A 12,500-nucleotide genomic window follows, 5' to 3' on the forward strand; every position below is an offset into this window, starting at 1 on the left:
GGATATCACCACATGGGCTCAGGAACACTTCAGAAAACCACTGTCAGTAACTACAGTTTGCCGCTACATCTGTAAGTACAAGTTAAAACTCTACTATGCAAAGCGAAAGCCATTTATCCACAACACCCAGAAACGCCGCCGGCTTCGCTGGGCCCGAGCTCATCTAAGATGGACTGATGCAAAGTGGAAAAGTGTTCTGTGGTGTGACGAGTCCACATTTCAAATTGTTTTTGGAAACTGTGGGCGTCTTGTCCTCCACAACAAAGAGGAAAAAAAACATCCGGATTGTTCTAGGCGTAAAGTTCAAAAGCCAGCATCTGTGATGGTATGGGGGTGTATTAGTGCCCAAGACATGGGTAACTTACACATCTGTGAAGGCACCATTGATGCTGAAAGGTACATACAGGTTTTGGAGCAACATATGTTGCCATCCAAGCAACGTTATTATGGACGCCCCTGCTTATTTCAGCAAGACAATGCCAAGCCACGAGTTACAACAGCGTACTTTCGTAGTAAAAGAGTGCGGGTACTAGACTGGCCTGCCTGTAGTCCAGACCTGTCTCCCATTGAAAATGTGCGGCGCATTATGAAACCTAAAATACCACAACGGAGACCCCCGGACCGTTGAACAACTTAAGCTGTACATCAAGCAAGAATGGGAAATAATTCCACTTGAAAAGCTTCAAAAAATGGTCTCCTCAGTTCCCAAACATTTACTGAGTGTTGTTAAAAGGAAAGGCCATGTAACACAGTGGTAAAAATGCCCCTATGCCAACTTTTTTGCAACGTGTTGCTGCCATTACATTCTAAGTTAATGAATATTTGCAAAAAAAAAAAATATAAGTTTCTCAGTTCAAACATTAAATATCTTGTATATATCTGTATCATGAATCAATTTAAGTGGACCCTGACTTAAACAAGTTGAAAAACTTATTTGGGTGTTACCATTTAGTGGTCAATTGTACGGAATATGTACTTCACTGTGCAACCTACTGATAAAAGTCTCAATCAATCAATCAATTGTCTTTGCAGTCTATTCAATTGACTATAAGTTGAAAATTATTTGCAAATCATTGTATTCTGTTTTTATTTACCGTATTTTTCGCACTATAAGGTGCACCGGATTATAAGGCGCACCTTCAATGAATGGCATATTTCAAAACTTTGTTCACATATAAGGCGCACCGGATTATAAGGCGCACCTATGCATCCATTAGATGGAGCTGTGCTAAAGGGAATGTCAATAAAACAGTCAGATAGGTCAGTCAAATTTTATTGATATATTACAAACCAGCGTTCTAACAACTCTGTTCACTCCCAAAATGAATAAACAGCTGATTTACTCGTGTTATGGTAAATCAAACGTGCAATCACAAAATAGTAACACTCAAAATAGTGCAGAGCAATAACAATATCAATAACTCAACGTTGCTCAAACGTTAATGTCACACAACACAACACACAAAATAAACATTTAAAGCTCACTTTCTATAGTTATTCCTCATCAACAAATCCCTCAAATTCTTCTTCTTCAATGTCCGAATTAAATAGTTGGGCGAATACGGCATCCAAAATGCCCGGCTCCGCCTCGTCGAAGTCGTCATTAATGGAGTCAGTGTCGCTGCTGTTGTCCAGCAGTTCAGTGACAATTCCTGCCTTCCTGAAAGCTCGGACCACAGTTGAGACTGATATATCAGCCCAGGCATTTACGATCCACTGGCAGATAGTGGCGTATATCGTCCGGCGCTGTCTCCCTGTCTTGGTGAACGTGTGTTCGCCTTCTGTCATCCACTGTTCCCACGCAGTTCGCAGTCTATCTTTGAATGCCCTGTTGACACCGATATCCAGCGGCTGGAGTTCTTTTGTCAATCCACCCGGCTGCTCTATTCCCGTGTTCTACTGCGTGACTGATTGCCTTGAGTTTGAACTCTGCGTCGTAAGCGTGTCTCTTAGTAGGAGCCATTTAGGGGTCTTTACAGAAACACACAAATGGAAATTAAACGTCATATCCCAGCATGCACCGCGCGCTTCTTCTTCTACGGGGGCGGCTGCTTACCGTAGAAGAAGCGCTTCTTCTACGGGGAAAAATAAGTTATCGGCTGTTTACCGTAGTTGCGAGACCTAAACTTAATGAAAATGAATTTTAGGTTTGTTGTGGCTCAATATTGGTCCATATATAAGGCGCACCGGATTATAAGGAGCATTGTCAGCTTTTGAGAGAATTTTGGGTTTTTAGGTACGCCTTATAGTGCGGAAAATACTGTACAAAAAATGGTCTCCTGTGTTGTTAAAAGGAAAGGCCATGTAACACAGTGGTAAAATGCCCCTGTGCTAACTTTTTTGCAATGTGTTGCTGCCATTAAATTCTAAGTTAATGATTATTTGCAAAAAAAAGTTTAGTTTCTCAGTTTGAACATTAAATATCTTGTCTTTGCAGTCTATTCAATTGAATATAAGTTGAAAAAGATTTGCAAATCATTGTATTCTGTTTTTATTGACGATTTACACAACGTGCCAACTTCACTGGTTTTGGGTTTTGTATTATGTTAGTCCAACATAGATAGTTACAGTACATATTAACTAACATCTGTTTGCACACTTTCTCTTTGAATTTAGTCCAGCAACCAGATCCGAACCAGCCTAAGCCAGAAGGCCAGCAGATGTGTCCCCTTGATGGGGGACATCTCGGAGTGGTCCATAACTGGCCTGCCTCCTTGACAGCCGCTTTACAACGATGGGGCACCACCCAGCCAAAGAGCCCCTGTCTGACTGCACTTGATAATGCTGGCAAGCCTATCTACACTCTTACCTATGGTAAGTTTCATTAGGTAATGACTTTTGACATCTAGTGTGGCAAACAAGTGTGGTATTATGGTTTGCCATTGCAGGTAAACTATGGACCCGCTGTCAGAAACTGGCCTATACACTTCTCAACAAGCTTAGTAGTAGAAATGAGCCCTTGCTTATGCCTGGAGATAGGGTAAGTCATGAGATATGGGTTCACGGTACATATTGAGCAGATTTTCTTGCACCTTCAATATTGCAAATAGTAAATACATCAGAAAAAACGGGTATTTATCACATTGACTAAACATTATAAATACAGTCGTGGTCAAAAGTTTACATACACTTGTAAAGAACATAACTGCACCAATTTTGTCAAGAGGAGTGGTCAAAAATTCAAACAGAAGCTTGCCAGAAGCTTGTAGATGGCTACCAAAAGTGCCTTAAACTTGCCAAGGGACATGTAACCAAATATTAACATTGCTTTATGTATACTTTTGACCCAGCAGATTTGGTCACATTTTCAGTAGACCCATAATAAATTCATAAAAGAACCAAACTTCATCAATGTTTTTTGTGACCAACAAGTATGTGCTCCAATCAATATCACAAAAAAATAAGAGTTGTAGAAATTATTGGAAACTCAAGACAGCCATGACATTATGTTCTTTACAAGTGCATGTAAACTTTTGACCACGACTGTAGCTGTTTCAGAATGGTTGAGTGTTGTCCTTTTCGAACAAAAAAAGCATGTTTTTTGGTTACTTCTTCAATTTGTCTATTGACAAAATAATCACACACATAGAGAAATCTCGTCAAGGCCTTTATTTTGATATTTGACTCGATGTGGTTTGTTACAAATCCAGATTGTCATTATTTATTTTACTTTTAGCCCTGTGATGAGTTGGCGACTTGTCCAGGGTGTACCCCGCCTTCCACCCGATTGTAGCTGAGATAGGCTCCAGCACCCCCGCGACCCCGAAGGGAATAAGCGGTAGAAAATGGATGAATGGATATTTTACTTTTAACTAGGCAATCTCCCTAAGGTCAATCACCGTTAGGAACTAATCAGCTGATTGGCCATCAACCGACTATATTTGTGCATCAAGTTTGGAGATGAATTAATGAAAATTGACGAAATACAGTGCATTCGGAAAGTATTCACAGCGCTTCACGTTTTCCACATTGGGCTAAGTTACATCCTTATTCCAGAATGGAATAAACTAATTTTGTCCTAACATTTTTACAGACAATACCCCATAATGACAATGTAAAAAGTATATTTTTTTATTTGCAAATTTATTAGAAAAATAAAAAACACAATGTCCATACAGTGAGTATTCACAACCTTTGCTTAATACTTTGTTGATGCATCTTTGGCAGGAATTACAGCCTCAAGAGTTTTTGAATACGATGCCACAAGCTTGGCACACCCGTCTTTGGGCAGTTTTGCGAGTGAGACTGTAATTGCTGCCAAAGGTGTATCAAGAAAGTATTGAACAAAGGCTGTGAATACATATATACATTTTAGCATTTTTAATTTTTAATAAATTAGCAAAAATAAGGTATAAAATAAACTTTTCACATTATCATTATGGTGTATTGTTTGTAGAATTTTAAGGACAAAAATGGTTTTATTCCATTTTTGAATGAAGCTGTAAACAAAACAAATTGAGGAAAACTGCCTACTTTAACTTTAACTTACTCAATGGCCTAGTGGTTAGAGTGTCTGCCTAGTGGTTAGAGTGTCTGTCCTGAGATCGGTAGGTTGTGAGTTCAAACCCCGGCCGAGTCATACCAAAGACTATAAAAATGGGACCCATTACCTCCCTGCTTGGCACTCAGCATCAAGGGTTGGAATTAGAGGTTAAATCCCCAAAAATGATTCCCGGACGCGGCCACCGCTGCTGCCCACTGCTCCCCTCACCTCCCAGGGAGTGGTCAAGGGTGATGGGTGAATTTCGCCACACCTAGTGTGTGTGTGACAATCATTGGTACTTTAACTTTAACTTAAAAAGTGAAGCGCTGTGAATACTTTTTGGATGCACTGTTTGTGTTTATCTGGTCTTTGATGTGTTTGACAATGATGTTACTTTGATCTAAGGCCTTTATGCTTTTAAATGTAAAAGAACCTACAAAGAACCTATATGGTAAATATCAATTATTTTAGCTGTGATTTGTGTGAAAAGCAAGTGTTGCTGACAAATCAAAAATCAATACTGTACTGTAGAATAATTATGAAACTAAAACAAATGCCAGAGTAAGGCTATTGTTACAAAGAGGCCTTGCAGATGTGAAGAAAAATTTAAAAACGTGAAATAATATTTTGTCTGTCCCTTATTCTTTCATTAATGTTTGCAACTTGCTCAAAGTTATATTTTTCAAAACCAAAAAATACTACAATAGCACCACTGGCTAACTTATGTTACAATTAGTGGTTTAAAGGGGTCGAATTAGACTTAGACAAACGTTGTTGATCCACAAGGGAAATTGTTCTACACAGTAGCTCAGTTACAGAGGACGGAAAGGATTATGCAGGTATAAAGTAGACAAAAAAATTAACATTGTAGCAATATAACATATATGTAATATTTACATATTATATATACAGTATATATATACTGGAATATATATATATTATTAAATTTTTGTATAAAATATACAATATATAACAAATCCCAATTACCATGTACAATATTACAATATATGTAACAGCTGCAGCAAAAAACGGGCAGCATAAAAAAGAGAGTAGATCCAGCAGAAAATATACATTATAAACAAAGAGAGGTAGCTAACATAGAAGGTGTCAGGTAATAGACAGATATCATCTATTGCTGTATGGCGAATGATTATACAGCTGGATGGAGTGCAGAATGAAGGAGTTCTTGAATCGAACACTGTGGTAATGAAGCTGAAGGAGCCTGTTTGAGTATGAGCTCCGCTGTCCCTCAATTGCCTGGTGGAGTGGGTGGGCAGGATTGTCCATGATGGTGAGCAGTTTGTCCAGTGTCCTCCTGTCCCTCACTGACACAAACGCCTCCAACTGCGTGCCAATAGTTTGACCGGCTTTGTCAATCCGGTTTAGGTTCCTTTTGCTGGTGCTGCTCCCCCAACAAACCACTGCAAAGTACAGGGCACTGGCCACAACAGACTGATACAAGATGTCCAACAGCTTGCTGCACACATTGAAGGACCTAAGCTTCCTCAGGAAAAAGAGTCTGCTCATGCCCTTCTTGTATACAGCTTTGCTTCTCCATCCTTTCAGCCATGTTGTAGTTTTTAGTGCTTCCATATCGGGTCGACAGATAAATGTAAGTTAAAACTATACAGTGGACTACAACTGGATGAAAATGGTTGACTCGTGCAACGGGTAAACTGCTACCAAATATGGAGGTATCTGCTGATGTAACATAGGCAAAATACGTTACTAAAGCCTCAACTTCCAAACTGCTTGTTAGGAGCAAGTTTGGAAGAAGGCAAGATTGTTTTATAAATATCGCCACCATGCCTTTGTTTGATTTCACATTTTCGGGGCTCATAGGGCCGCTTTAACAGAGCATATATACTGTATACTTAAAATGTATATATTTTTTTGCAACTAATTATGCTTAATAGAAATTGCCTTAAGCCCCAGAGGAATCAAGTCTCATGTTCAGGTTGTCACTCACCACTGTCTTGTACGCACACACACAAACAAAAGCAGTCCCAGAGAAGAAACTAATGATGTTGCAGTCATGTTGTTGTTACAAAAAAATGAACATTCAATGATAGCTAACATTAGAATGTATATATTTGTAAACGCTCTGAAGTGGGAAAGGGTAGGAGTAAATAAGCTTTGCTTCTTCCTACTCCTTTTCGGACACGATGTAAAGTGAAATGATATGAAATTGTGTGATGTATTATGCTGTAAGTGTGTTCATGTTCGAAATAAACTAAAGAAAGAAAGAAAGAAAGATTAGTAGCTAAACTTTGCTATCATTAGCTGACAACAAACTGAACATAATAACTGTGGCCAATTAAGCAATGACTGCCATTCCCTATATTTGCAGGTAGCGCTTGTGTTCCCGAACAACGACCCAGTAATGTTCATGGTTGCTTTCTATGGTTGTCTGCTGGCAGAACTGGTGCCTGTACCCATTGAAGTGCCGCTGACCAAGAAGGTAAATGGGGGGAAAATGAGCAAAACTGACCTCTGTTTGGCATTTAACCATTACATGCACAAATTAGAGTTATTGGTCGACAGTAAAGTCGTTCTGCCAAGAAAGTTCCATTTTAATTGGTGGTTGGTGGTTTACTTATTTACAAAAGCAACAGGTTTGAGAGACATTTTTTTTCCTGGTTATTCCTACATCTTTAAAAACATCCTGTCAATCCTTCAAAAGTGGATGTTTATTTGAATTATATCCGACTAAAGCACAATTGTTTGTCTGTGTACATAGTCAGAAACCTTTAGTTGGCATTAAAAGTTACAGTGGCCATTGCATATCTCCGTTCAGGATAGGCCAAGTACTTGATTTATGTTAACTGTGTTACAAAAAAGATCAATTAGAATAATACATAATGTTGGATATAGAGAACATACAAACCCTTTATTCATTAAATCACAATTATTGAAATTCAACGATTTGGTGCATTTGCAAACAGCTAAAATGATGTACAAAGCATCTATAACCTGCTACCCAAGAATGTACAATAATTCTTCTCAACAAAAGAGGAGAAATATAACCTTAGAGGAAAATCTAATTTAAAACATTTGTATGCTCGTACAACACTTAAAACCTTTAGTATATCAGTATGTGGAATTAAATTATGGAACGGATTAAACAAAGAAATCAAACAAAGCACCAATATGATTCAGTTTAAGAGACTGTTCAAACGACAAGTGTTCACTTTATTTTCCTTTTTTTTATTGAGACAAAGATTATTTATGTATTTAATATTTGTATGCTTACTATGGTGTATTATTTATTTATTATTTATTTGCTCACTGTTCTGTTACAAAAAACAAGGAAATTAGATCAAATTGATATGGTATGAAAAGGGGTAGGATTTAATAAGCTCTGCTTCTTCCTACTCCTTTTCGGATGTGCTGTAATGAAACAACTGCAATTGTGTGATGCATTACATTGTATCGTATGCATGTTCGAAATAAACTGAAACTGAACTATGTATTTAGTTGTTGTTTGAAAGCATGCTGTAGCAGTTAATTGATTGTCCCTTGAAGCAAAATAAAGTGCATCCAACTGATGCAATGTTGATTCAGCTAGCTGGCTGTTTAAAGAAGAGTAACATGACATCTGAATGTCAAAAAGTGGAAAAAATACACATTGGGTCGCGGGGGTGCTGAAGCCTACACCAGCTGCATTCGGACGGAAGGCAGTATCCTTGAATATCTGTCTGTAAGAACATCTTTATTTTCGTTATTTGTCGCATTATTGCAGCACAAGCAGCCGTTATCTCAAGAGCATTATGATGCATTGGAGTCTCCTGAGCATCCATCGAATGAATAAAGCCAATCCCACCTCGTATGCGCTGAATATTAATGCTTGTACTTGGTTGCCCTTTTTAAGCACGCTCTTTGCAGCTCCATAACACATGAGATTGAAATGAAAGGATTGTTATTTCTGGCCAATTACTTAAAATGCCCACTGTTCTTGAGACTATTTAACTGTCATATTTTTGGGTAATGGGTTCTTGTCTGTCTGCCCGCTACATCACATATATCCCCTGAATTCTATTCTCTTCTGTCATTTTTGTACCCCTTGATTTTGTCAGCATGAGCACAGCTCCAAGCTTAAGTGCACAGTCAATCAAATAGTCAAATCAGGCGTTTATTCCCTTTGGTGACCATGTTATTATTAATTAGCAAATGCCGTTCTGCTTTGTCCATGTTTTTTTAATTCATAGTCCCTATATTCCTTTAAAACATATTTGGATTTTGTTTTGGTTTTTCAGGATGCTGGAAGTCAACAAATCGGCTTTCTGCTTGGCAGCTGTGGGGTTACGTTGGCTCTTACCACCGATGCTTGTCAGAAAGGCTTACCCAAAGCACAAACGGGGGAGGTTGCCACATTTAAAGGTACATATAGCCTTTTTTTTTTTTTTAGTTTTCAGAACTACACACTTTAATATTTGGATTGTCTTTCTATTTGGGTTAAACTGATTTTTTGGGGCTCTTCAGGTTGGCCCCGGTTGCTGTGGTTTGTGACAGATGGGAAACATGTTGTGAAGCCTCCGAAAGACTGGCATCCTCTGATACGGGAAGCCAGCAAAGACACAGCTTACATTGAGGTAAGAGATTTAATCAAATGAATTGTCCCGAGTGTGTGAATGTTGTCTATCTGTGTTGGCCCTGCGGTGAGCTGGGGACTTGTCCAATGTGTACCCCGGCATGCGCCCGAGTGCATCTGGGATAGGCTCCAGCAGCACTCCCGCGACCCTGAAAGGGACAAACGGTAGGATGGATGGATGGTATTATTGCAATGCAAGTATTCCAACTAGGACTGTCAAAGTCATGCAATTAATCACAAAACATGATCACATTAATCATGTATAATTGCAGATTTATTGCACATGCTCGGTCAGTGATCAGGTCAACACATACATCACTTCAAAAGTCAAAGTTAAAGTCCCAACAATCGTCGGCGATCACTCGAAACGAGTATGATTGTCCTCCTGTTGGTGGGATTGCCTTCAGGAGAACGCCTGTGCGTGAACTCTTTTAAAGAGGGGAGACTGGTGCACAGACAGCCACCACACTGTCTTTGGCAAAGAGAAGGCCAGGGTCCAATGGCATGGAGACCAAGACAATTGGGGGCCCATCTTTGCTGCAGCCTTCTTCCGCCTTTGTGACCGTTGTGGAGCTTTTATGCAACCGTCATCCGCCCACTCCGCCGCTGAGGTCTTTTTCGACGAAGGAGACGCACAGACTCTAACGTCACTTCTTCGCTGTGGGGAGCTGTATCCGGTGGCAAGGGAATCTCAGGGCGACCGGCACCTCCTCACAGCTGCAGGAGGCAGCCGGAGCTCCGGTCTGTCGGAGGACCGCCCATGGTGCGCCTACCAGCACTTGCTTTTCTCTCAGGGTGTGCTCCCCTAGCCTTTTGTCTTCCCAGACTAACCCACAAGGCAGCGATAGTAAGACACACTAGGTGTGGCGAAATTATCCTCTGCATTTCACCCATCCCCATGTTCACCCCCTGGGAGGTGAGGGAAGCAGTGAGCAGCAGCGGTGGCCTGGCTCATGAATCATTTTGGTGATTTACCCCCCGCATCCAACCCTTGATGCTGAGTGCCAAGCAGGGAGGCAATGGGTCCCATTTTTATAGTCTTTGGTATGACTCGGCCGGGGTTCGAACTCACAACCTTCCAGTCTCAGGGCGGACACTCTAACACAAGGCCACTGAGCAGGTGTGGGTGGGGGGATGGGTGATGTGTGCTTGCTGGTAAATTTCACTTCAAAATAAACCCCAGTGGTACTTTAGATAAAGCCTTAAGAAAGCTTTTGTGCATTCAAGTAACACATTTAAAAAATGTTCCTGACAGTAAAATTTAGTTTGTGTCAAAATATTGGGGTCTTTTTAAAAAAAATAATAATTTACTGCAATTTATCAAAATGCAGAAGTGTGATTATCTGATTGAAAAATGTCATTGTTTGACAGCACTAATTCCAACTAATTAATTTTTTCAAATGTCCTTACAGATTAGCTATAATTATGTTTGCCATTTTGTGCGCATTACCTCAAGCATGCATCCAAATTATCGAAACCCAGACATAATCGAATTACAAACAAGCGGTGTTGAACAGGCCCCCTGCCGTTTGCAAGGTGCTCTTGTAAATACACTACCAACAATAACCACAAATCTTTTGGAGCATAGTTTGTTGAATTTTCATGTTGCATGGTTTATCATCAAAGGCTGTGCCCACTTTCTATGTTCTTAAGCTAAAATATTTGTCAATATACACTATATTGCCAAAAGTATTTGGCCACCTGCCTTGACTCACATATGAACTTGAAGTGCCATCCCATTCCTAACCTTGACCGCCCACTCATTTTTAATTCACATACCCTGTATGTATTGCACTTGTATTTTAAATTCTTTATCATCATGTAATTTTAATATTTTAAATTATAAATATTATTTCTGCACACTTGACGACCTGTATCACTTTATCTACTTCTACTGTATGTCCAAAACCCAAAACCAGTGAAGTTGGCACATTGTGTAAATGGTAAATAAAAACAGAATACAATGATTTGCAAATCCTTTTCAACCTATATTCAATTGATTGGACTGCAAAGACAAGATACTTAATGTTCGAACTGAGAAACGTTTGGTATTTTTTTACAAATATTAGCTCATTTGGAATTTGATGCCTGCAACATGTTTCAGAAAAGCTGGCACAAGTAGCAAAAAAGACTGAGAAAGTTGAGTAATGCTCATCATCAAACACTTATTTGGAACATCCCACTGTTCAACTAATTGGGAACAGGTGGGTGCCATGATTGAGTATAAAAGCAGCTTCCATGAAATGCTCAGTCATTCACAAACAAGGATGGGGCGAGAGTCAGCACTTGGTGAACAAATGTGTGAGCAAATTGTCAAACAGTTTAAGAACAACATTTCTCAACGAGCTATTTCACCATCTACGGTCCGTAATATCATCAAAAGGTTCAGAGAATCTGGAGAAATAACTGCACGTAAGCGGCATGACCGTGATCTTTGATCCCTCAGGTGGTACTGCATCAAAAAGCGACATCAGTGTGTAAAGGATATCACCACATGTGCTCAGGAACACTTCAGAAAACCACTGTCAGTGACTACAGTTTGTCGCTACATCTGTAAGTGCAAGTTAAAACTCTACTATGCAAAGCGAAAGCCATTTATCAACAATACCCAGAAACGCTACAGGCTTCGCTGGGCCCGAGCTCATCTAAGATGGACTGATGCAAAGTGGAAAAGTGTTTTGTGATCTGACGAGTCCACATTTCAAATTGTTTTTGGAAACTGTGGACGTCGTGTCCTCCGTAACAAAGAGGAAAAGAACCATCCGGATTGTTAGACGCAAAGTTCAAAAGCCAGCATCTGTGATGGTATGGGGGTGTATTAGTGCCCAAGGCATGGGTAACTTACACATCTGTGAAGGCACCATTAATGCTGAAAGGTACATACAGCTTTTGGAGCAACATATGTTGCCACCCAAGCAACGTTATCATGGCCGCCCCTGCTTATTTCAGCAAGACTATGCTAAGCCACGTGTTACAACAGCGTGGCTTCATTACAAAAGCGCTGGTACTAGACTAGCCTGCCTGTAGTCCAGACCTGTCTCCCATTGAAAATGTGTGGCGCATTATGAAGCCTAAAATACAACAACGGAGACCCCGGATTGTTGAACAATTTAGGATGTACATCAAGCAAGAATGGGAAAGAATCCCACCTGAAAAGCTTGAAAAATTAAGTTTCTCAGTTCGAACATTAGATATCTTGTCTTTGCAGTCTATTCAATTAAATATAAATTGAAAAAGATTTGCAAATCATTTGATTCTGTTTTTATTTATGAATTACACAACGTGCCAACTTCACTGGTTTTGGGTTTTCCACATACATGGTAATGTGGGATGTATTGTGGTCCTTTATGACCATTGATACATTTGTATTTTGGTCATATTTCAGTATATGTACTCGAGATGGACATAATTGTGTTTCAGACCAAC

General features: G+C 39.7%; 1 protein-coding gene across 5 annotated transcripts in view; it reads left to right on the plus strand.

Moving 5' to 3' along the window:
• dip2a (disco-interacting protein 2 homolog A) overlaps window positions 1-12,500 on the plus strand; it is a 222,984-nt gene that overhangs the window by 170,466 nt on the left and 40,018 nt on the right. For all 5 annotated transcript variants that reach the window (XM_062070068.1, XM_062070064.1, XM_062070065.1 and 2 more), the window contains 5 exons: window positions 2,617-2,814; window positions 2,889-2,980; window positions 6,834-6,944; window positions 8,740-8,863; window positions 8,966-9,075. In XM_062070068.1, the coding sequence (XP_061926052.1) occupies window positions 2,617-2,814; window positions 2,889-2,980; window positions 6,834-6,944; window positions 8,740-8,863; window positions 8,966-9,075 (635 nt within the window). The remainder of the gene's footprint in view (window positions 1-2,616; window positions 2,815-2,888; window positions 2,981-6,833; window positions 6,945-8,739; window positions 8,864-8,965; window positions 9,076-12,500) is intronic.

Source organism: Entelurus aequoreus, linkage group LG14, assembly GCF_033978785.1.
Source record: "Entelurus aequoreus isolate RoL-2023_Sb linkage group LG14, RoL_Eaeq_v1.1, whole genome shotgun sequence".
Taxonomy (NCBI): Eukaryota; Metazoa; Chordata; class Actinopteri; order Syngnathiformes; family Syngnathidae; genus Entelurus; species Entelurus aequoreus.